The 25,331-nt window shown below is 38.4% G+C and overlaps 2 protein-coding genes and 1 pseudogene across 6 annotated transcripts in view; all 3 read left to right on the forward strand.

The window, feature by feature from the left end:
- Positions 1–8,900, forward strand: part of LOC127418854 (zinc finger protein 271-like) — a 54,644-nt pseudogene extending 45,744 nt beyond the window's left edge.
- Positions 1–25,331, forward strand: part of LOC127418537 (zinc finger protein 91-like) — a 275,803-nt gene that overhangs the window by 143,494 nt on the left and 106,978 nt on the right. The gene's annotated exons all lie outside the window — the stretch shown is intronic.
- LOC127418769 (zinc finger protein 883-like) overlaps positions 1–25,331 on the forward strand; it is a 121,957-nt gene that overhangs the window by 89,674 nt on the left and 6,952 nt on the right. For 2 of the 5 annotated variants that reach the window (XM_051659581.1, XM_051659582.1), the window contains exons 2-3: positions 20,334–20,528; positions 20,612–20,987. In XM_051659581.1, coding sequence (XP_051515541.1) covers positions 20,334–20,528; positions 20,612–20,987 — 571 coding nt within the window. The other 3 variants (XM_051659580.1, XM_051659578.1, XM_051659579.1) reach the window with 3 other exon arrangements.

A 25,331-nucleotide genomic window follows, 5' to 3' on the forward strand; every position in this document is an offset into this window, starting at 1 on the left:
TCAATCAGTTTGTTTTGTTGTAACGTGACATTGTGTTACTAAAATAATAGACTGGTGTACAACGTCTCATTTAAACGGTCCTGCGTATCAGATCCACAACAGACACGCATGAGCTCATGATGTTGAAAGTGCTCATGTTTTTCACTCTCTCTCTCTCTGTCTGTCTCTCTCTTTCTCTACTAAAAAGTTTTTTTAATTGTTTTGTCTGATGATATAATGGCAAATATCAATAAAACATCTATCATATACTGTCTGCAAGTATGTTGGTATGTAATTTAAACAGATGTAATTCCTCTGTAACATGATGTAACATGAATCTCAAAACTTGAGCAAATCCAGCGTTTTCTTCCAGTGGAGTGCTCATGTATCTTTCTCTGAAGCATGTATTTTATCAGCCTGGATTAAAACTCTGTTCCTGTGACTCATGAATGTTGCATATCAGTCAGTCCGTGACACTCCAAGCAGGTGATCCGGACCGTGTAAACTGAAAGCTGTCAGAAGATTGCTGCTCGCTGGATCCACACTAGCATCTGAAAGCAACCTCAAAGTAGAAGCGCTTTATGTGTGCTACTGTAAATGTTAATGTCGTATTCATTGTGCACTGTATGAACAATTACTTTGGTCTTTTGTGAGAAAATGTGATTGCTAATGCGCACATACCGTTTCTGTTTATTACTGTTTTTATTGCCTTACTAATATATTAACCATTTTAAATGTGCAAATAAATTAATAAAATGTAATTACTAAACAGAAAGCTGAAGAAGCTGTTGTCTACTATTTAAAATGCACGATCTTTTTTTGTTTCATGAAAATTTTGTGCAATTTTGAGTAAATATAGTGCTAAATAAAAGTAATATTTTTTTTAGTAATTTGATGTAAATATTATTTATTATATTAAAATGTGTGATATTATATCGGCCTATCGGCCACCCTACTCTCTGGATATTGGCATCGGCCATTAAAAAAACATTTCGGTCGACTACTAGTTAACACAGTATATCACTTCACGGTAATTTAATAAATCATAATAAATATTGAATCGGCATTTCAATATCTTTGTATAGAATCATGAGGCATTTCCCACCCCTAGTAAATACTGGACGTTTTTTGTGTTCTACCATTAAATTGAGATTTGATTTTATTTCTTTTTATATTTGTCCCTCTTTAATAGATTTTGTCAATTTACTGTTTTCATTGTAGAGCTGACGAAAGTGCAAGAGGAACCGAATGAAGTGGAAAAGAAACTTCAGGATCAGAAACATCATGATTTAACACCTGGAGAAAAATCTTTGAGTGGCTCAAAGACTAAGAAGAATTTCTCACCAAAAAAGCCTCAAAGAAGAGCAGCCAAAAATACTTTAACCTGCTCTCAATGTGGAAAGATTTTCACATATAAAAGCCGGCTTAATATACACATGAGAATTCATACTGGAGAAAAGCCTTACACGTGCCATCGGTGTGGAAAGAGTTTCACTATGTCACAACAACTGAAAAAACATGAGAGAATCCATACTGGAGAAAAACCGTACAAGTGTTCACACTGTGGAAAGAGTTTCGCTCAGTTATACAACCTGAAAACACACGAGAGTATTCATACTTCAGAAAAACCTTACAAGTGTTCATACTGTGCAAAGAGTTTCACTCTGTCACAACAACTGAAAAAACATGAGAGAATCCATACTGGAGAAAATCTTTACAAGTGCTCACACTGTGGAAAGTGTTTTACTCAGTCACAACTGAAAACACATGAGAGAATTCATACTGGAGAGAAACCTTACAAGTGCTTACACTGTGGAAAGAGTTTTACTCAGTCACAACAACTGAAATCACATGAGAGAATTCATACTGGAGAAAAACCTTACAAGTGCTCACACTGTGAAAAGAATTTCTCTCATTCGCAACACCTGAAAATACACGAGCGAAGTCACACTGGAGAAAAACCATACAAGTGCACACACTGTGAAAAGAGTTTCATTCAGTCACACTGCCTGAAATCACACAAGAGAATTCATACTGTAGAGAAACCTTACAAGTGTTCACACTGTGGAAAGTGTTTTACTCAGTCACAGCAACTGAAATCACATGAGAGAATTCATACTGGAGAGAAACCTTACAAATGCTCACACTGTGGAAAGTGTTTTACTCAGTCACAACAACTGAAATCACATGAGAGAATTCATACTGGAGAGAAACCTTACAAGTGTTCACACTGTGGAAAGAGTTTCACTCAGTCATACAGCTTGAAAACACACAAGAGAATTCATACTGTATAGATACCATACCACTGCTCTTCATGTGGGAAAAGTTTCAGTGCAGCAAGTAATCTTTATACACGTAAAGAAGTTTTACCCAAGTAGTCACAGTGAGAAGACAACATCTTCATGTCCAACAATATCGTGTAAATAGTTTGAAATTCAGATAAACCCAAAGATGGAATTTCTCCCAAAAGAGCCGTATCATCTAAAGCACTATTCGGGAGGTTTGGGAAATTCTTGTTTCACAGATGTACTTTGTGATTTTAATTCAATCCGAATCTGACAATTCTCACGGACCCCGTTTACACCTGGTATTAAGATGCTATTTTGGCACCACCCCTCACATGTCAGTGAACCACTGTGCTAAAACAAGAGTTTAAACTTTGTTGGTTACAAGCGGTTTAAAAGGAAATAATGTTTGATCTGGAAATTTAAAAAAGCGGATACATATAGAAACACTAGAACTTTGCGGATCTTCTGTGTGTCTGAAATCAACATGCAGGGACAGTTATAAAGTAATGGACAATTCTGCTTGAAATGTAGCTTTTGTGCTTAAATTCAATTTCAGATGCATCTGGAGGAAATAGTGTGCTGTTTTTTTGCGCTTTTTCTTTTCTGACTTTGTTGCGCTTTAATGTCATGTAATAACACAATGACAACGTGATTGATGTATGTCGTCGTGAAACCGAGTCATTTTCCTCCAAATCTGATCACAAGTGGTCACAGGAGATGTGTTTAAGCGAAGATGAAATTTAAGATGAATGTAAAGGGGAGACTTGCTAGTGTTTAATGTTTTGTGCTATTTAGAAGAGTTTCTGTTATGTTGGTGTTTTGGGGGTTACGATGTTGGTGAATAGTGGAGCTTGAGCTTAGGTTGAGGACAAGTACAAGTTAAGAATGTTTTATTTTGCTTTTCTCATTGAGCAATTGTAATGCTAATCGAACCATAGTCTGACCAATTAGCATGCATTCAGCATGCTAGCATTCACTGTACTAGCTAATTCAAGCTAGGTTTTCTCTGTTTGAAGTAACTAAGTGTATATTACTTGCTAATTTTAAATTCAGCCAAAGTGTTAAATTTAAAGTGCCATCAAAATGTATGAGTAATGTTACTCAATATTTAAAGTAAGGTGCAATTAACATTAATGTGTAGTGCAAAATTAAATTAACCCTCTATAGCATGAATTTTTATTTTGGGAGCTTGGGGGACCCTGATAATATATCCATCATAAAATGTATTTAAAACCTTTAAACTCGGGACAATGGGAATTAAAGCAGTGGAGACCCATATGAAATCAGAAAAGCACTGATGCTACGCCAGTATTCGAAAAAGTACGGTGCCAGTGGAGTCGTAGATGTCTGCACCTACTACATCAACTCCAGTTGGATCACAGACTGGTAATGTTGCACTGAATCACGATGTTCAACCAAGTGCTTCGTCAAGTTTTTCACAGGCTGGTACTCTGAGGGCTGAAGTGTTGTGGGTTCTGCACCCAGTAAGTCGACACCATTCATACAAGTCAAACAACGACATCCACACACTTCAAGGCAATGTTTCGTGATTCGGAACATGTAAAAAGATTCACCTGTGGCAGAGATTAAATGGCATACATAGCCAGATTTGGTATTGCGCTGTTTATTAAAAGACAACTGAACACAAAAGTTAATGATGAATCGTTTATCGTTATGTTCGAAGAAAGCATGAACAAAAAACAAACATCTAGACCTCCATGTCAGGCACTGGACCACGGATGAAAAGGGAACGTTAGCTCCCGCTACTATGGTTCTCATTTCCTGGGCCATTCCACAGCTGAGGATTTATTGGACAAATTCAAGGTAAGCCAAAAATACATTTATAGTACACAAAAATACATAGTACACACACTTTTCTCAAAAGAAAATCAGTGAGCGTATTTCATTTTTAGGGGCTGTAATGCTATAGTTTACAACCCACACCATGAAATATGTAATTAAATGTGCTGTAGCAGGTCAACACTCAGTTGCCTGTTTGAGGTACACTAAAAAAATTCAGTCTAGTACAAGTCCTGCAATAATCCCTGCTCTCATGAATGTTATATTGTACAGCTTTGTTTCAAATGTTTTAGAGAGTTGGAGATTGTATATCAATGTGGTTTGACTAAAACCAAACTACAGCATCTTAAGTGATCATAAAATTACACCAGCAATTGTCATCTAAATCAGTTTTTTGCTTTAAAGTACACATAATTACTACTCAATGTCTGGCACACACATATGCTGTATGATCTGCCATTAGCCTGTTTTTTTGTTGTTGTTGTTGTTGATGATGTGTTTCCTGTTGTATCTTCTCTGTAGGATGGTACAAAAGAGCTCTGCCTCAGCAAGATGCTTTCTGTGTCAATGGATGGGCCAAGTGTTAATTGGAAGTTTGTGCAGCACCTACAGCAAGAATACATTGAACAGTTTGGTGGAGCTCAGATTCAGATTGTGGGAAGCTGTGGTCTTTGCATCATGGTGGGTGATCAAGGGTGGGTTTGGAGTGTGGCAAGTAGAGAAGCTTCTGAAGTCCCTGCACTTCCTTTTCCACTGTGCCCCTGCAAGGCGACAAGTCTTAAGTTTAGTGACAAAGTCCACAAAATTTCCCCTGCCTTTTTGTGGGCATCGCTGGCTGGAAACTTTGCCAGCAGTGGAAAGGGCATTTGAAATTTGGCCATCCATTGTCACCTATGTGGACCAGGTGAAAATGAAAAAGCTCCCCAACCCAGGATCATCCTCATATAACACTGTAGCAGAGGCCCGAATGTATCCCCTATCTGTACCAAAGCTGCACTTCTTCATGTCCATCTCAATAAACTTTCAGCCGTTTCTCACCAAGTACCAAACTGATGTTCCCATGATCCCCTTCCTGAGCAAAGACTTGGAAGATTTGTCAGGGTAAATATTCATGTTAAAAATGGAATGTGAGCCACAGCTGCCTTGAAGGTGTTCCACTCACTTTTCTTATTAGTAATAAATGGTTCTTTATGAATTTTTCAGTAGGATTCAGCTTGTTCATATACTTTTAAATATCTTGCACAGATCACTTGTTTCTACTTTTTCCAGGGAAGATAAGGGAGTCAAAGCAGAGTAGGCGAGTTCATGAAAGACTGTGGGATTTCTCTTGCAAAATTCTGCAAGAAGATTCTGGATAAATGTCCACTGAAGTACCACTTGGTCCGAAACATGACGTGTCTGGACCCAAATAGAATGTACTCTGAGCCAGATGTGTGCTTGCAGAGAATAAAGGGCCTCATCCAGAAGTTTGTACAGGATAAGCAGTTGTCAAGTCTAACAGCTGGTAAATAATACTTTGGAATAAAAAATTACTTGACAATTCAAAGTATATTGCATTTCTTATAGGCTCTATTGTATTAGCCTATTTAAAATAGTCCATTGAAGTTTAAGGCAAAATGAGCAGGATTTGTCACTTCCAGTTTGTAGGGCAACATTCAAATTGGCCCTTCCTCTCTTGTTCATAACACCAGAATTGTGCACTGATGATGCTGCTTACAATGTTGCACGTGGTTGTTACATTTTTAGAGTCCCGTTCTTACACCCTATGTGCTGTTATTGGCTGTGGGTGACATACACACTGTATAAAATACATTCAGAAAACATCTAGAACTCAGCAAAATAAGAAAATACAGGCAGAGGTCAGGGTTTCTGGAGATACAGACACCAGCACACACATGATTGAGAGATTCTTTTTGTTTAAGTCTGCACATTGTATTTTTGGAAATTTCTACTTATTCAATACAGTCTGCATACTGTTTCCAAAAGATTTTGCTCTTAACAGTTTTAATGCGGTTAGTATTTTGCATTAGAATAAGGTCCAATGTGTAAGCAACTGCCAATATTGACTTAACCTTTTTAAATACAGGTGATGTGTTTGCACAGCAGTTTTAGACATTCCTCTTCAATGAGGCCAGAGCAGCAAACTTCAAGGACTTCAGTCCCACAGAACCAAACTCCAGAGTCAACATGTTTTTGCATCAGCACATGAGCCCCTCATCACCTGAGCTGTTGGGTTTTGTGAAAAAGCTGCTGATTCTCTCCCATGGCCAAGCAACAGCTGAACGTGGGTTCTCAGTCAACAAAGAGGTGGAAACATGTAACATGGATGAAGACACAGTTGTTGCCCAAAGACTTATCTGTGACCATGTGAGAGTGTATGGTGCAGTGACCCAGGTACCTCTTACGAAAGAGTTACTAAACTACTGTGCAACTGCACAGACCAGGTACAGAATGCACCTAGATGAGGAAAAAGACAAAGGATGAGCAGATCACCAAAAGAAAAATGGCTGAAAATGAACTTGAAGTTCTACGGAAGAAAAGAAAAACCATCCACAGTGTATGTGAGACCCTTGAAAAAAGATGCAGACAGCTTTGCAGAAAAAGCTGAGATTACGACAGGGACAAAGATGGTAGAACTGATTACAAAGTCTAACACACTGAGAAGATGCTACAAGGAGAAAAGAGAGGAGCTAGATGACTTGAATAAGGAAATTGAGAGAAAGGCTTCTGAGCTACGAGAAATATAATGCTGAGATGTATCTGTTTTGATGTTATTAATTTTATTGAATAATATTTTTTACATATGTTAAACCTGTGTTAATGGCTGTTTGTTCTGCTGTGCAAAAAGGGTATACATTTTTCTTTGTTCGGGTCTTAAAAAGGTCTCAAGTCTTAAATTTGATTTTACAAAGTGTGCAGCAATCCCGGTACAGTGCAAACAGTGAGTCAAGCAGATCCACCCTACCCATATTGTTGTTGTATTTTCACCCCAGCAGGACTATTGGTGCATTCAAGTCATGTCAGAAAGATTGTATTTACGAGTTGAACGCACATGAAAAACGCCACCACAAAGTCGTAATTACGAGAGGGAAGCAATGGCAGAAGCAAATCATTTTCAGTCATAAATTTATTTGTGAATGCTGACAGTACAATGTAGTTTGTACGCATTTTGTGTACTATTAATGAAGAAGAGAGATAAAGTTTGCCAGACAACAATACTCATTTAGCCAGTTTATGAGCTGATAGTCTTGAGTGACCAAACTACATTTCCCATCATTCTCTGTGGCAGCATAAGAATAATACTAAATATAATTCATTAATTACACACATAATGTGCATTCTTTGCTCTTCATGTTGGTGCAGTAGTGCTAAAAAGCTTCCTGTATCTGTCAGTAAGTGGGGAAAAAATAAAGAAATATGAAATTGCACAGTACGTAATTTTTCCTGACCAAAATCACTTGAACACACATTATGCCGTAATTACGACTTCCGAGCTCATAAAAACGAACTTCCCAGGAGTACTTGAATGTACCATATGGTCCTAATTATGCATAAGAGCACATCTCCACACTTTAGCATGACATTGCCCAAACAAAAGTAGTCTAACTGCACAATTTTGCCCAGAGGCAACAAACCAAAAAACACAGTTTTAGTATATAAATAAAAACAAAATAAATCTTTAAACAATCAAACATACTTCTTTACATACTCATGCAAATGCATATATTTTTTTATATAAAGTTATTTCAATTTAAACATGTTAAAAAGTGATATTTATTTTACTAGTTGGTGGCACTGTGTCCCATGTGGCTTTTCTTCCTGAAAGGACTGCTCCACCCACAGACAAAAGGCCACACCCACTTCAGCCCCTCATTTCATTGAACACAGACATGTCAGGTGATATTATATATTTTCTTTTTATAATTTTTTTTAAAGGGGCAGTATGAGGTCCAAAAAGGTAGTTTGTTGCCTGAGGGCAACACCATGCCATAGAGGGTTAAAAAAATATGTTACTGATTGCCTCAAATTTGTTGAGTTCTGCTAACTTATTTGGGTTTACAGTGCTGTTTTTTCTCACTAAACCTCTGTAAACATTTTAGAGCAAATTACATACTGTTTTTCAGCTAACCCAAGGGTCCTCTGAGATGTCTAATCCCATTCGAATGTGAAGATCTGTGATTGCTGATATAGAATTTTTACAACCCTTCTCCAATTATTTTGACCAACATGAACTCTTTCAGTATGGATGTAGATTTTTTTTTATTTATTTTTTTTGCCATCCGATAAAAAATAAGAAAAGAAAATCAAGGAGAGCCAAATCTCGGAATCTGCATCAGGTAAGATACTCGCGTTAAATTCTCTGCTCAGTTATGGGGTTTTTTTTTGTTTTGTTTTTTCATTAAAAAATGTTTTATTGATTCCAAACTCACATTAACAGAAAACAACACATGGAAACACGGAATCAACCTTTATCAACATATGATACATCCACCAGGGGACAGATACATACCACTCATGAAATGAGGGTGCACCAGTTGACTTCCATCCCCAAGAATCATCCTCCTGCCGATCATCACGCTGATAAGGACCCAGTTTTTTGTGTGTTTGTCTCCTACATTAATACCTGCCCCATCACCCAAAACACAAAGTCTGGGGCAGAATAAAACCAGAGTGCTCAAGACCTTACAGACATAACTCTGAACTCTCGACCAAAACTCCTGAATCTTAGTACAGAACAAAAAATGTGGGCTACGTCACCATCCTCAAAGTGGCATCGCCAGCAAGTAGGTGTGTCTTTAAAGCCAAGCCTATACAATCTAGAGGGAGTCCAATAAAAACAATGCAGAATCTTAAATTGAATGAGGCGCACCCTTGCATCCCTAGACATAGACTTGACATTTTAAAAAATCCTACCCCATTCCTCATCCTCCAGTACTAAATTCAAGTCTCTCTCTCATAACCTCTTAAAAGATGTTAAAACCCTGTTCCCTAGACTCTGAATTAGCCAGGAATAGTACGCAGAAGCCTCGTGACCCTTTCCAAAAGCAGCAAGCACCATCTCAAGAGTGTCTGCCGCTTTAGGGGGCTGCATACTACACCCAAAGGTGGTATAAAGTAGATGGCACAGTTGTAAGTACCTGAAGAATTGAGATCTCGGAATCCCAAACCACTGTATAAACATTTTCATACAGGTCACCAGCGCAGCAACTCAATCCATTCTGTCCAGCAGAAAGGAGACTTGTTAAAGCACAATTTAGGGTTTAACGAAATACTTATGGCAACGTTCAGGTAAATGTCCGAATTAAACACGCGGGAAACTTTTGTCCACACTGAATGTATGTGCGAGAAAATGGGATGTGACTTTACTTCTCTGGGCAGCTTGGTAGAAAGACTTTGCAATGCAAGATGGCGCAAGGACCTCCTGTTCAATAAAGAGCCAGGGAGGGGCTCTCTCAGGTGGAAGCGACCAAAAGCATAATAGTAAAACATAATCCTGGGGAAACCCAACCCACCTTTGTGAATTGGCCTGTGTAACTTATTAAAATGCATCCGAGAACATTTGCCATTCCAGATAAAGGATTTAGCTATACTATCAAATTGTTTAAAATAAAATAGGGGAACTTCAATGGGGAGTAGGTAGTTGAATTTCAGAATACAATTCATCTTTATATCATTAACCTTCCCAGTCATAGATAAATGTAGTGAAGCCCATCTATCCACATCGCTCAAAAACCTTTTTATTAAAGGTTTGACTAAATCACTGATCAAAACTCTGACTAAATCACACAAATTCGCTGGGAATAAAATACCCAAATACTTAATGCCCTGTTTGGGCCACTGAAAAGTTCCCAGCTGAAAAGCCGTTACCAGGCAGTATGCTGTCAGAGTCAAAGCTTGGGATTTAGACCAATTAGCTCTGTATCCCGAGAACTTAGAAAAGGAATTAATAATTATGTGGAGGCAAGGCATAGATCATAGATAGTAGAGTCGGAGACGAATAATAAAATATAATCTGCGTAAAGCTAAAGCTTATGCGCCACACCTCCCGCCATCACCCAAGAAAATCATCTTCCTTTCTTATCGCGGCTGCTAATGGTTCCAGGCTAGACAGAACAATAATTGGGAAAGAGGGCAACCCTGCCAGGTGCCCCTATCCAGAGTTAAATGATCTGAAATTAATCCATTTGTTTGTATGGCCACTACCGAGTGTCTATAAAGTAACCTAATCCATCCAAAAACCGTACTCCCAAACCCGTACATTTCCAAAATCATAAAAAGATAATCCTATTCTACCATATCAAACGCCTTTTCGGCATCAAGTGAGATGGCAGCAACTGGAGTCTGATCATTTGCCACTGACCACATGATATTGATGAAATGCCTAATGTTATCAGAAGAGCTGCAGCCCTGAATGAACCCCACCTGACCTGTATGTATAAGAGATGTCATAAATTAATCGGTTAGACAAAATTTTTGACCAAATGTTAATGTCTAGCTGGATCAGGAAAATTGGATGGTAACTCTTACACTCACTTGGATCTTTGTCCTTTTTAAGAATCAGACTGATCCGCTTGTGTCATGGTTGGCGGAAGCCCTCCATTCTTTAATGACTCTGTATAAACTTCTAACAAAAGTGGAGCCAGTTCTGTTGCATGAGATCTAAAAAAATTCCACGGCAAAGCCATCTGGCCCCGGGGCCTTGCCTGTACCTCGTCAAGCTCCTCCAATGTTATCTCAGAATCAAGTGAATTTTTTTGCTCAGTCATCAGTTCAGGGAGATCTAATGGTTCCACAAAGTTTCTAATATCTTCATCAGTAGACGAAGACGTGGAACTATAAAGATCAAGATAAAATTCTTTTAAAGCATTATTAATATCAATGGCCGAGGTAAAAATGTAACCACAAGCAGAGGGAATGGTAGAAAAAGACTCTCTCTGCTTTATATATCTAGCCAAAAGCTTCCCTGCTTTGTCCCCGACTCAAAGTATGACTGTCTTGCCCTAAATAACCAAAATTCCACCTTCCGCGACAAAATAGTATTATATTTGTATTTCAGTCGGGTCAATTCTCTGAGGCCATCAGACGACATTCGGTGCTTCAGTTCTGTCTTGGTACTTTTAATATTCTCTTCCAACTCCACGAGTTCTCTTGCTTTGGATTTTTTGATGAATGAGACATACTGTATGATCCGACCCCTAAGAACCACCTTAAGTGCCTCCCAAGCCACGCCCACAGAGGATACTGTGCACCAGTTGGTCTCCATATAAACATTGATTTCAGCCTTTAACATTTGTTGGAAATCAGGATTTTGCAAAAGGGATACATTAAAGCGCCAACTATATGATTTCTTTTTCTCCATATGTGGCAACACCTCTAAACTCACCAGGGTGTGATCTGAGACTAAAATGTTTCCAATTGAGCAATCAATGACAGAAGAAATGAGGGACTTGGACATAAAAAAAAAAAATCTATTCTAGAATAAATCTTATGGACAGATGAAAAAAATGTATAGTCTCTACCAGATGGGTTCAAAAGTCTACAAATATCTGAATGAATTAATTAAATGTTTAGAACTATTAATGGTTAAAATTTGTATACTAAGTGTTGTGGATCAACAAACAAAATTATTTTGTATGAACTATAGGTTTAAGTGTTAAGGTCCTTGAAGCCATCTTGATTTAACTGAGGAAATACACGCAGATGCATTGTCCATTGATTTTGGCAGATGTAAGCTTTTGTTTGTGGTTAATTCATTTTCTATCTAGTTAAAGAGTGTTGTCACTCCTTTGACAAAGTTGATGTAGGTATCATTCAGTGAGGAGCATCGTAGTCTGGCTGGAAGCTTATGGCAGGTAGTTTTGGTTAACGCAATCCTGAGCCCATGCTTCAGACAGTGGATCCTGAAGAATCCCATGTCTTTGAGTTTGCATCAATTTGTCCTCTGTGAAGTCTGTCTTAGTAGACTGAAGTGAAGTCTGGCTGGCACATGCTGCAGTTTGTCATCATCACTCAGCAACACAGTGGGAATTGGACATCAGGCAGGACTGGAGATGGATCTGGCAGGCTCTGGTAACCTCGGGATATAATCCAGAGGTTTAGACAGGGAAACAAATAGAATAAAATTAGCGTAGATGCCATTCACTTTAAAGCAGGGTTAAAGAATAAGAGTAGTGTTTTTGGTTTTTGCTTCCGGCAGATCTAACTAAAGCAGCATAACTATGAATTGAGGGACAAATTAGGTGTATGCCTGGCTGAATAAATAAGTCTTTAGTCTAGACTTTGAGAGAGTGTGTCTGAGTTCCGAACACTGCTAAGAAGACTATTACGTAGTTTAGGAGCCAAATACGAAAATGATCTCCCTCCTTTGGTGGATTTTGATATTCTCTGTATTGTTAACAGGCCGGAGTTTTCCGATCGTAGTGAGTGTGATGGATTATAGTGTGATAAAAGGTCAGTTAAGTACTTTGGAGCTAGACCATTCAAAGCTTTGCAAGTAATTAACAGAATTGTAAAATTAATACGAAACTTAACAGATAGGCAATGTAACGCCGATAAAATGGGGCTGATATGATCGTATTTCTTGGTTCTAGTTAGCACTCTCGCTGCTGTATTTTGAACCAATTGCAGTGTATTTATTAAATCTGCAGGATATCCACCTATTAATGCATTACAATAATCTAATCTTGAGGTCATGAACGCATGATTTAGTTTTTCGGCATCAGAAACAGATAGCATGTGTTGTAACAGCAATATTTCTGAGGTGGAAGAATGCTGTTCTACAAATATTGGAAATGTTGTTTTTCAAAGGTTAGATTGCTATCAAATATAACACCTGCATTTTTTGCTGTAGAAGTTGACATTACAGTACATCCATCAAGAGTCAGATAATATTTTAGCATCTTATTTGTTTTAGGTTTTTGCTCCAATAATTAGTACTTGTGTTTTATCAGAATTGAGTAAAATGACATTTCTTGCTATCCACTCTTTGATATAATTTATACACTCATATAATTTGGAAAATTGTGAAATTTCGTCAGGTTTCAAAGAAATATAAAGTTGGATATTGTCAGCATAATGGTGAAAATTAATTCCATGGTTCCTGATAATGTCTCCCAGGGGGAGCATATATAGGGAGAAAAGCAGAGGCCCTAAAACTGATCACGGTTGCACTAAATACTTTAATTTGATCTGACTTTTACTCAGTGGACTATTGCCTGTCCACAAATGGCAACATAATTCTGAAGCCTATCAAAGAGGATGTCATGATCTATGGCAGTGTTTCCCAACCATTATGCCAAAAGTAAGATTGTGAAAGATTGTTAGATGTGCCGTGGAAAATTATAAAATTCCACAAAATAAATACACAATTCATTTGCTGTGGCATTGCAATAATACATTTGCAAGAACTCATCTACAAGAAATGTGGGTCTTTTATAATTTGATTTTTCATTACCCAATTAGCTCTCTTACCACCTGTGACCTCATTATAATACAGAGTACCAACGTGATTTACATTTTTTTAATTCATTTAAAACATTACGAGTAAACACGCTATTTAGAAAACATGGACAAGGAAAACTATCGACAATGGTTATGTGGGATAGTAGTGTGCCATGAAAAGTGCTGTGGCAGAAAGAAGGTTGGGAAACACTGATCTATGGTGTGGAAGGCAGTCTAAAAGCACTATGTAACGATTCACAAGATGGGCGAGGAGGAAGCTGGGACCAGCTTAACAAACATGAAGACATTCATTTTACAACTTAAAAGACAATACCAAACGCACAGCTTTCCAGCAGTCACGTTGCACACACACACACACACACAAACACTGCCTCGTGCGTCTCACTCTCTCTCTGTCTGCCGCTGTCTCCTCTCCTTAAATACTCCCACCAGCCCTCACTGGAATGCAAGATCAGTGTGGCACACAGGTGGAACCATTCACCACTTATCTTCCCAGCCTCACTCTGCCTAGATGACTCTCTGCCCCGCCCTGCTCTCCACAAACCCCCATCGCCAAACTCAGGCCGGGGAATTCTCCGGGCTGTGATCTACTCTCCTCCCCCACCCCCATTTCTAAGGAGGGAGCGTTGGAGCATCAGGATGGTCTCCGGGTCCGACCCGCATGTGCCTGGGAGTGGGAACAGGATGAGGGAGAGGAAAGGGGGGAAGAAAGCAGAGAGAGGAGAGAGAGACACGGGATCGCCAGCCCCGGACACGCTGTCGACTGGTCTTCAGCCGCTCCTCTGTCCCCTGGTGGATGACAGCCGGTCCTCTATCCCCTGGCAGACGACAGCCGCTCCTCCGTCCCCTGGTCGGACGACAGCCGCTCCTCCGTCCCCTAGCGGATGGCAATTGCTCCTCCGGCTCCTGGCAGACAACAGTGACCCCTCCATCCCCTGGCAGATGGCAACGGCTCCTCCTCTTGGTGGACGGCAGTGGTTCCTCCGCTTCCTGGCGGACAGCAGCGGCGAGGACTCCACGACAGCGCATCCTCCTCCCCGGGTTTCGGCACCAGCGTAATGATTCACAAGATGTGCAAGGAGGAAGCTTGGACCAGCTTAAGAAACACGTAGGCACTTGTATCCAAAGCTGCTTACAAATGAGGTTGTACAACAGAGCAGTTCATACTAAGGAGACAGTAACATGAGAAATGCTGTGATAGAAAGTATTTGGATTGTTCAGAGGAGTACAGGCTAGAATAGAGTTTAATGTAAGAAATAGCAAAAGCAACTATATAAAATATAGGACTGAATATTGTATATAGTGCATTAACAAGGTTCAGTCAGACAAAAAAATATGTCTTCGGACATTTCTTGAAATTATATTAATGTTTTGAAATTATTAAAAATTGCGTGTAAAATTATTAACCCTCATGCACTCCAAAATCAATTTTGTTTTTCAATAAAACTGGTTTCCTTTATCTGATTGGTACGAGACTTGGTGACTTTTCGTCCATTTGATATCTGCGCACGCACAAATAAATTGGAGTTGATTCGATCAGTCTGAGTGATAGAAAACAAAAGTTAAACTTGTACTGTTCACGGACAAAAGTGACCACAATAGGAAATGAATGGGAAACACTAAAATCAGAGATTTTTATTTTTATTTTTTATTTTTATTTCTTATATAAAATGCAGAAAAACAGCTACAATGCAGAAAAAACATACGCAGACATGATGGGTTGAGACTACCGGACATCAGGAGTGCAAAACACACACACACAAAAAAAAAAAAAAAATCAATAAATTAGCAACAATGCAGAACACACACACACACACACACACACACCAAAATGAATTGGTGAGACCATAACACATCTACAATGCTGAACACACACAAATATTCATCTTGTTACTATCAGGGATAAATTAGGTTATTACTTGTATGTGGCCTTATTGCAAAAACAGACAAAACCTCAAGCAAATCAAACAAAATTCTAAACTTTGTCAAAAGTAGTCTTTGATAATGTTTAAATATATATCTAAATGTGACAAAATCTAGAAATCATCTTCTCTTCAACCAGGGATGAATAAGTAGCTCTCTGAAGCCATCTAGTCTTTGTTCTTGGAAATTCATCTGTTGGACAGCAAAGTTTGATATTTGAAATTTTAAGCTTTCAAACGGTATATAACTTATGAGGATTGGGTAAGTATTTCAGAAAATATTCATAAAAAAGTCAATTTTCAAGGTTTTCAATTTTCATATAGGTAAATAAATTAGTAAATAAAATAACAAATAATAAGGTCAGAATACCCCAAATGCACAACTTTAGTGCTTTTACACGATTGAAGTTAGAGTTGTTACATTTCTTTCATATCAATTAAAAAAAATACACGTTTATTGTTTCCGGACACTTTTAACCGAGAAAAAAGGAACATGATTTAATGATAAACAGTGCATGAGGGTTAAATGGTACATTCTATCATCACTTAACCGATAAGTGGAAGTCCCTTCTTCACCACATTTGTGGTGTACGCCGTTGTATGGTAGATGGAAGACAACACAAATGGCACCTTGATGACCTCAGTCTTGAGGAGCAGCGGGAAAAGAGATGGCTTTAAAAAGATTCCCATGCATTCAGAACATGATCAAACATTGTCCTGCACAAAACTCACCTAAAGGACCTGAGGCAAATGGCCCTTTTCAAGCATACAGCTAAGTAATACCTATAAGACAATTTGTTATACTTTGCAAGTGATCATTGTGACACAACAGACTGAAAATTAACGGTCTAATTATCAACACTTTCCTAGGCAAGCTTGAGGTCTTCCATTCAATGCTACTCGAATACTGCCGGAAGAACCTCCACTTCTGCTATTCCTTAATGATTGCTTGAACACAACTAGCCATCCTGGACCATAATGAAAATATTTACTGGGAACAGGCCACAACTGTCACTGGTAAGTGGTCAACAACACAGTGTTGTGTAGAAGTGAATATAAAAAAACTATAATGTAAAAAAAATTATAAACCCTGGGTGTATCAGTGAAAACACATTATGTGAAAATGTCATTTGTAGCAAAAATAAGAATTTGCTGAATATAAATGGCCAAATTATTAATGTATTTTGTATTTTTGTCTGTAATGACTGTTTACCATTTATGTTGTCTTTTTTTAAGGCATGCCCAGATACAATGTTGTGTACCCAAAACGAAGCAAAGTCTGGGTGACCAAATAAGTTTACAATGAAACAACACAAAAATTCAGGGATGGTCTAGTTGAAAATCTTCAGCGGCGAATGGACGCCACTGTTGTGTTAAAGGACAATTCCTCTCAATTATCACTTCCTGAACTGCTATAAAATATTGCACAAAAGCCGAAACCAGACAAGGAAGAAGTTGTTGCTAAGCAAGTTTCTAGGTTTCACAAATAGAGTTCTTTACAATACTAGATTGAAAAATTTAAAGGGATAGTTCACCTCAAAATGAAAATTCTCTCATAATTTACTCAATCTCATGCCATCCCAGATGTGTATGACTTTCTTTTTTTCTTCAGAACACAAATTAAGTTTTTAGAAAAATATCTCAGCTCTGTTCTTCACAATGCAAGTGAATGGTGACCAAAACTGTAAAGCTCCAAAAAGCACATACAGGTGCATCTCAATAAATTAGAATGTCGTGGAAAAGTTCATTTATTTCAGTAATTCAACTCAAATTGTGAAACTCGTGTATTAAATAAATTCAATGCACACAGACTGAAGTAGTTTAAGTCTTTGGTTCTTTTAATTGTGATGATTTTGGCTCACATTTAACAAAAACCCACCAATTCACTATCTCAAAAAATTAGAATACATCATAAGACCAATAAAAAAAAACATTTTTAGTGAATTGTTGACCTTCTGGAAAGTATGTTCATTTACTGTATATGCACTCAATACTTGGTAGGGGCTCCTTTTGCTTTAATTACTGCCTCAATTTGGCGTGGCATGGAGGTGATCAGTTTGTGGCACTGCTGAGGTGGTATGGAAGCCCAAGTTTCTTTGACAGTGGCCTTCAGCTCATCTGCATTTTTTGGTCTCTTGTTTCTCATTTTCCTCTTGACAATACCCCATAGATTCTCTATGGGGTTCAGGTCTGGTGAGTTTGCTGGCCAGTCAAGCACACCAACACCATGGTCATTTAACCAACTTTTGGTGCTTTTGGCAGTGTGGGCAGGTGCCAAATCCTGCTGGAAAATGAAATCAGCATCTTTAAAAAGCTGGTCAGCAGAAGGAAGCATGAAGTGCTCCAAAATTTCTTGGTAAACGGGTGCAGTGACTTTGGTTTTCAAAAAACACAATGGACCAACACCAGCAGATGACATTGCACCCCAAATCATCACAGACTGTGGAAACGTAACACTGAACTTCAAGCAACTTGGGCTATGAGCTTCTCCTCCCTTCCTCCAGACTCTAGGACCTTGGTTTCCAAATGAAATACAAAACTTGCTCTCATCTGAAAAGAGGACTTTGGACCACTTGGCAACAGTCCAGTTCTTCTCCTTAGCCCAGGTAAGACGCCTCTGACGTTGTCTGTGGTTCAGGAGTGGCTTAACAAGAGGAATACGACAACTGTAGCCAAATTCCTTGACATGTCTGTGTGTGGTGGCTCTTGATGCCTTGACCCCAGCCTCAGTCCATTCCTTGTGAAGTTCACCTAAATTCTTGAATCGATTTTGCTTGACAATCATAAGGCTGTGGTTCTCTCGGTTGGTTGTGCATCTTTTTCTTCCACACTTTTTCCTTCCACTCAACTTTCTGTTAACATGCTTGGATACAGCACTCTGTGAACAGCCAGCTTCTTTGGCAATGAATGTTTGTGGCTTACCCTCCTTGTGAAGGGTGTCAATGATTGTCTTCTGGACAACTGTCAGATCAGCAGTCTTCCCCATGATTGTGTAGTCTAGTGAACCAAACTGAGAGACCATTTTGAAGGCTCAGGAAATCTTTGCAGGTGTTTTGAGTTGATTAGCTGATTGGCATGTCACCATATTCTAATTTTTTGAGATAGTGAATTGGTGGGTTTTTGTTAAATGTGAGCAAAATCATCATAATTAAAAGAACCAAAGACTTAAACTACTTCAGTCTATGTGCATTGAATTTATTTAATACACAAGTTTCACAATTTGAGCTGAATTACTGAAATAAATGAACTTTTCCACGACATTCTAATTTATTGAGATGCACCTGTACAGGCAGCAAAATGTAATCTGTACACATCTGGCGCCATCTAGTGCTCTGCACATGCGACAAGCACTAGGAAGTGTGATTGAGCTTGAAATCATGATCACCATGGAGTATGCTAGTGCTTTTGGTGGTAGTACACAGTCCGCTAATGCCGCAGACACTCTTTGTATTGAGCTCACAGCCTTAAGAAAGGGTCATGAAGCATCTGTGTATATAATTCCTCATTGATTCAGAGTCTTGGTGATAGAGCCTAAAAAGCTCTTAAGAGGTTATGGGAAAGAGACTTGAACTTGGTATTGGAGGATTGGGAGTGGGAAAGAAATGTTAAAACTATGTCTAAGGATGCAAGAGTACGCCTTATTCAGTTTTTATGATTTTGCATCGTTTCTACTGGACTCCCTCTAGATTGTTTAGGCTTGGTTTAAAATACACCCCTACCTGCTGGCAATATCTGTTACAGGATGGAGACATAGCCCATGATCTGTGGTTCTGCGCTGAGATTCATGAATTCTGGTTTAGAGTCCAGAATTGTATCTTTGAGTCTCTAGATACTCAGATTTCATTCTGCCTTAGACTATGCATATTGGGTGATGGGGCGTTTATTAAAGTAAGTGACAAATATACAAAAAGCTGGGTCCAAACTAGTGTAATGATTGGCAGACAGATCATTCTTAGAGAATGGAAGTCAACTGGCACTCCCTCATTTCAAGATTGGTTCACCGAATTGGGCAGGGTGGCAGCATTTGAAAATATGTCATATAAACAGTTTGGGAGATCAGACGCATATGGTTAGTACGCTCTATATTCTGTATGCTCTGTATTCTTGTGTGTATTGTATACTGTACATTGTATATTATATTGTATATTGTGTTGTGTGTAATTGTGTATATTAGATATGTAAACTGTGTTGTGTAAATCTGATGTTTATTGTTAGATTGGTATATGTCATGACTGCTATGTTGCTCGGAACTGCACCCAAGACTTTCACCCACTATTGCACGTGTGTATAGGGTTGAGTGACAATAAAGTGATTTGATTTGATCTTCACTGCTGTCCAGTTGGTGGCGGTAATGCACCAAGAGCTGGTTTACCAACCGCCACATTAAACCTCAGAAGAAGAACTTGCAGTTTGCGCTCTCAGACCTGTACGTGTTCAATGTGTTTTACGTCATATGTGAGATTTATATTTGTTTTGATTTGATTGTTTTTCTCTCTTTGGCATTTTAATAATCGTAAAATAATCTTATTATCGCCGTATGTGGCGGTTTTGTGACGGACGCTTTAAAATATTCAATTTCAGGAGAAACAAGCAGAAATGTGAGAATATCATGTTTAATTTCTGATATATGAGCTCGTTAAATCAAGAAGCAGATTTTAAATGAGTTCAGTTAAGGCAGTTATATATTGTATATAACCTGTTACAATATGTAGTAATATTCCTGTCTTCACTAAAGGTAAACCAAACACAAAGCACACATTTATATTTAAACCATCTTAGAAACAGTTATTTTGTTTTAAAGATCTGTTCTTGTGTATAATCATATAATAATCTTATTGAGATTAAAGTCAGTCCATTATAATGATGATGTTTTTGTGTTCAGATGTTCATCATGAGAGAGCAGGTGGATGTGATCTGCTGTAAATCAGTAGGAACTGATCTGTCCATGCTGGATATTGATGATTTCATCACAGAAATCTCTCAGCTGAAGAAAGAGGTGACGTCACTGAAGACAAAACTGATGGAGAAAGAGCTCTATTCATCCTGCACCTGTTTTGAGCGAGTTAAAGTTGAGATTGTAAGTAAGCTTTCAAATGATGTGATATGACTGTGACTCTGTGATGATGAACGGTACAGATGTGATTGTGTTGTGTTTGTCAGGAGCTGGAAAAGGTTTCCTGTCAATCTTCAGTGTGTGTGACTGATGGGACCTCCACAGAATGTCAGGATTCAGTGTGGAGCGGCAGAGATCAGTCCACACCACAGCAGCTGCTGGACAAACTCTCTGAACAGAGATCCAGAGACACACAGGACTCACAGCTCACTTTACTCTGTTCTACTGATGCTCAGGAGAGTGTGTGTGACAGTAATCAGGGTGATCAAACCTCCACAGAGTCTCTGACTTCTGTCTGTAACGCTGGAGAACAGCAGATGCTGCAGACACCAGTGAAGATTGAAGTGATGCAGGAGGAGATAAAAGAAGAAAACACAGCAGAGGAACAATGGAGTGGTGAAGATGATGATTTTATTCCCTCAGGTATGTTTCTTCCTTTAATGTTGTTTTACATTTTGAAGACAAACAACACGTCTGCATTGAAAAGTTCCTTGTTGTTTTTATAGTTGTTTTAGAAGTGCTCAATTGTCTTTTAAAGGGATAGTTCACTCAAAAATGAAAATTCTTATCATTTACCCATCCCAGATGTGTTTGACTTTCTTTCTTCTGCAGAACACAAATATTTTTAGAAGAATATCTCAGCTCTGTAGGTCCATACAATGCAAGTGAATGGTGACCAGAACTTTGAAGCTCCAAAAATCACACAAAGGCAGCATCTAAGCAATCCATAAGACTCCAGTGGTTAATTCTACGTCTTCAGGAGCGATATGATTGGTGTGGATGAGAAACAAATCAATATTTAATTCCTTTTTTACTATAAAAATACACTTACACCTGCCCTCCTATGCTCATTCACGAGAGGTCTTCTTTTGTTTTTTGCTGATTCGCATTCTTCATGCATATCACCACCTCCTGGGCTGTTGTGCAAATATGATTTATTAATTTTTCTCCTTTCTCCTCCCCAGTAGGTGGCAGGGGTGATCACAGATTTATGACTAAGATTGGTCGATTTAGATGGGCAGCCGATCAGTCAGTGCATCCCTAATCTTTTTAGTGTAATTGTTCCAAAGTCATAACAGTTCTGCGGTGTCAGTGACTCTGGAGTAAAGTTTCTGCTAATAGTCTTAATTTGTCATTTTAAATTTAAGGTATTCAGGGCTCGATATTGGCAATAAGGACCAGGGATTAAAAACGGTTCAAGGAAATCCAAAAACGGACAACATTTTTAGCAGTATCATAACTGAAAACCGGAAAAAAGTGATTTTCAATTGTTCCGGAGTGAAAACGTAATTTTTAAATGCTGGTAACCGGTTCATTTTGTTCCGATAATTTTTTCATGAAACTAAAGTCCAAAGGGTTTATCACAGTACATTTTTGGAACTACATCACTTCATGTTTGCGATAAAAATTAAACCTATGCTTGGATCCTGATGGATATTGCTGCATCACACATTTATTTGCCTAATTTATTGCATGTTGTTTATGTCGCATTCTCTGAATGAAGACCTTTTTAACAACCATGTACAATACTGTGCAAAAGTTTTAGGCACTTGTAAAAAATGTTGCATAGTGAGGATGTCTTCAAAAGTAATGACATAAATAGTTTTCATTTATCACTTAATGTCATACAAAGTCCAGTAAACATAAAAAAGCTAAATCAATATTTGGTGTGACCACCTTTGCCTTTAAAACAGCACCAATTCTCCTAGGTACACCTGGACAGTGGGCGCCATGACATCTGTTGCAGGGCTCCCTGTTCTTCTATTCTAATCTTTTCTATTTGCAAAAGTAATGTTTGTGAGTCTAACATTTCTATTTCCTATTGACACACTAAAGATGAAGATATAAATATCCATCTTAAGACAAATGCTTTTGTGAAACAACTTATGCACCTAAGACTTTTTCACAGTACTGTATAATTACTACATATACATGCACAGCTAATCCTGATACAAGGAAAACAATATTAAAAGGTAAAAAGTACATTTCTCAGTTGTTTCCAGGTCTTCACTGAATTGTTGTTAGATATTAATGCATCATGCAGATTTGATGCTGCTGGGTTTTGACTGAGAAGCAGATCTATAACAAAATTATACTTAACTGTTAATTAACTGCTTATGTTTTCTATGCTGATTAATCCACCACCCAGGAAACAAATACATTTTTTATTTTTGCTTATTTTGGTGAGGCAAGTGGCTTATTTTGGGCTTGTTTTTCCAGACAGTTTTTTTTGTTTCTCTTGCGAGATCTGGCAACACTGCAATTGGTATTTCACCCACCCCTTAGCACAAAGTACTGTCATTTTAAAAATAACGTTGTTAACTGTTCTTTTATTTTGTTCTAACCGGTTACCTTTTGGAAAGGAGACTGCGTAACTTTTGAACAGGAACAAAAAAAAAAATTCAGTTTTTCTCAGAACAACCAAAATGAAAAACATTTCGTTTTTAGTCCCTGATAAGCATTGCCGATGGCCCAGGGCCAGCGTGTGAGAGATTCGGCCAGTTGCAAGAACTGTCACTTGCCCGGGCCAATGATGCATTTATAATGTTAGTGCAAGCAGACAACAAGCGAGAGAGCTCAAAAATACATACAGCGAACAAAGTCTTCAAACCAAGTACTCAGAGACAAGCAAGCGTGATTCTTTTTAGCTTGCAAAGATACGCAAGCACATAATATACTGGACGTGGTGAGGCACAATTGCATGAGCGCACAAAAGTATGCAGACACCGAGTGCGCTCTCTTAGAACTGTCCACACTCTTTTCCAAGTGTCTTAGCAGCAGCAATTACTAGCGTGTAGGAAATAGCAGAAAAACCCCACACTTTATGTATTTCAGAGTGGGATTGCACATCTTGCGCAACATTTTACGTATCCCCGCGCTTTCCGTGTTCACAGTGTGTGAAATTCCCACTTTTTTTTTCTTTTCATTTTAACATGTTGGTGAAAATTTGTAATCCACACGTTGGAACACAAGAAATCAACAGTTTCTTTCTGGTGGATTTAAATCCATCTCTCACTGTGTAGCGTGGATGCTGTTTAACGTGCATGTGCACTCATAAAGGGATAGAGCACTGGTTTTGTTCCCACAGTAAAAAAAAAAAAAAAAGGCATTTTCTTTCATTAATTCATATTTAGAGATGAAGCGCTAAATGAAACGTAATAAACTTTGTTAAACCCTGGTTGTACACATGGCTGGAAATCATGAGCTGCTCAATATACAAAATGTACAGTACATTTAGGGGCCTTGGTAGCTCAGTGAGTAAAGACGCTGACTACCACCCCTGGAGTTCGCGAGTTCGAATCCCAGGACGTGCCGAGGGACTCCAGCCAGGTCTCCTAAGCAACCAAATTGGCCCAGATCTTAGGGAGGGTAGAATCACATGGGTTAACCTCCTTGTGGTCACTATAATGTGGTTCGCTCTCGGTGAGTTGTGCGTGGATGCCGCGGTGGATGGTGCCTCCACACGCGCTGTGTTTCCGCGGAATTTGCTCAACAAGCCACGTGATGAGATGCGTGGGTTGACGGTCTGAGATGTGGAGACAACTGAGATTCGTCCTCCGCCACCCAGATTGAGGCATGTCACAACGCCACCACAAGGACTTGGGTGCAATGGGGCTTGGGTATTCCAAATTGGAAAAAAAATTATAAACTACATTTAATTAGGTAATGTTTCAAAGCGTAAACATTAATTCAACATGATAATGGCGTTTGATATGAAAAGAAGCAAAAACACGATGACTATTATTATTTTCAGAGCTGTTCAGCTGCAGGGTGAAGATTACTATTTAAAACAGTCTACTTCATATCATCCTCATAGCACACCTGTTACATTTCTCCTTTCTGTACTGTTCAGGTATTTTTGTTTTTGAGCTTTGTGTATCAATCAAAGTTGGTCTTGTTTGGGTAGTCTACTATCATGATTATATCCACATTCTTAATTCACAGATTAGGCCTAAAATCTACCTACTGTATATTACACATCACAACTGTTTTAGTAGCAAGGTCTCCTCTCTCAGGAATTCTTATGTTATTACATACAGCCAATAATTAGATCTTTAACTTAGTGACTAAATCTTTGTTCCTGCTTGTGAAAAAATTACACAGTGCCCAAAAGTTGACAGCATGACTAAACGGGTGACCAAAAACCTATCAGCTCCTCTGAACTCTTCGCTTAAAAACACGGGTAAATGGCAGGCCGGCTGAGGTTAAAAAACGTGTAAATGGCAGGACAGTTGAGGTTAATATAATGTATAAAAATATATATGAATTTTTTATCAGTAAATTGGGGTTACATAAGACATAAATCATATCTTGCAAATTATAAATATGATACAGTTTTGGGGGAAATTGTCTTCAAAACATTATATACAGTATATAAAATCATTTATTCTTGAGGCTGTAGTGAGAATTACCCTGGCACCAACTGAAATGAACTGGGCTTCACACAACACATCAAAGTATATGTTGCTCTTAGATCACCTGTCTCTTAAGGTTTGTATGTGTGTTTATTAATATCAAATGGCCCCTCCCTCCATCTTTGGGGCACCAGCTAAAGAGTTTCACCTTAACAGTATAAAAAATTATCCAAATGGACCATTCAATAAATTAGAAATATATAAATTGGAGGGAGTTGGTCATCTGAATAATCCGAAGGATTCGAGAGCAGCCTAACCCTTTAGAGCTCTTCTGTATCACCAACACAAGGAACACACAGTTGTAATAAAATGAGTTTTGTTTACAAAAAGATAAACAAGAATAACTAATAAA

This window comes from Myxocyprinus asiaticus, chromosome 28 (genome assembly GCF_019703515.2).
Source record: "Myxocyprinus asiaticus isolate MX2 ecotype Aquarium Trade chromosome 28, UBuf_Myxa_2, whole genome shotgun sequence".
Lineage (NCBI taxonomy): Eukaryota > Metazoa > Chordata > Actinopteri > Cypriniformes > Catostomidae > Myxocyprinus > Myxocyprinus asiaticus.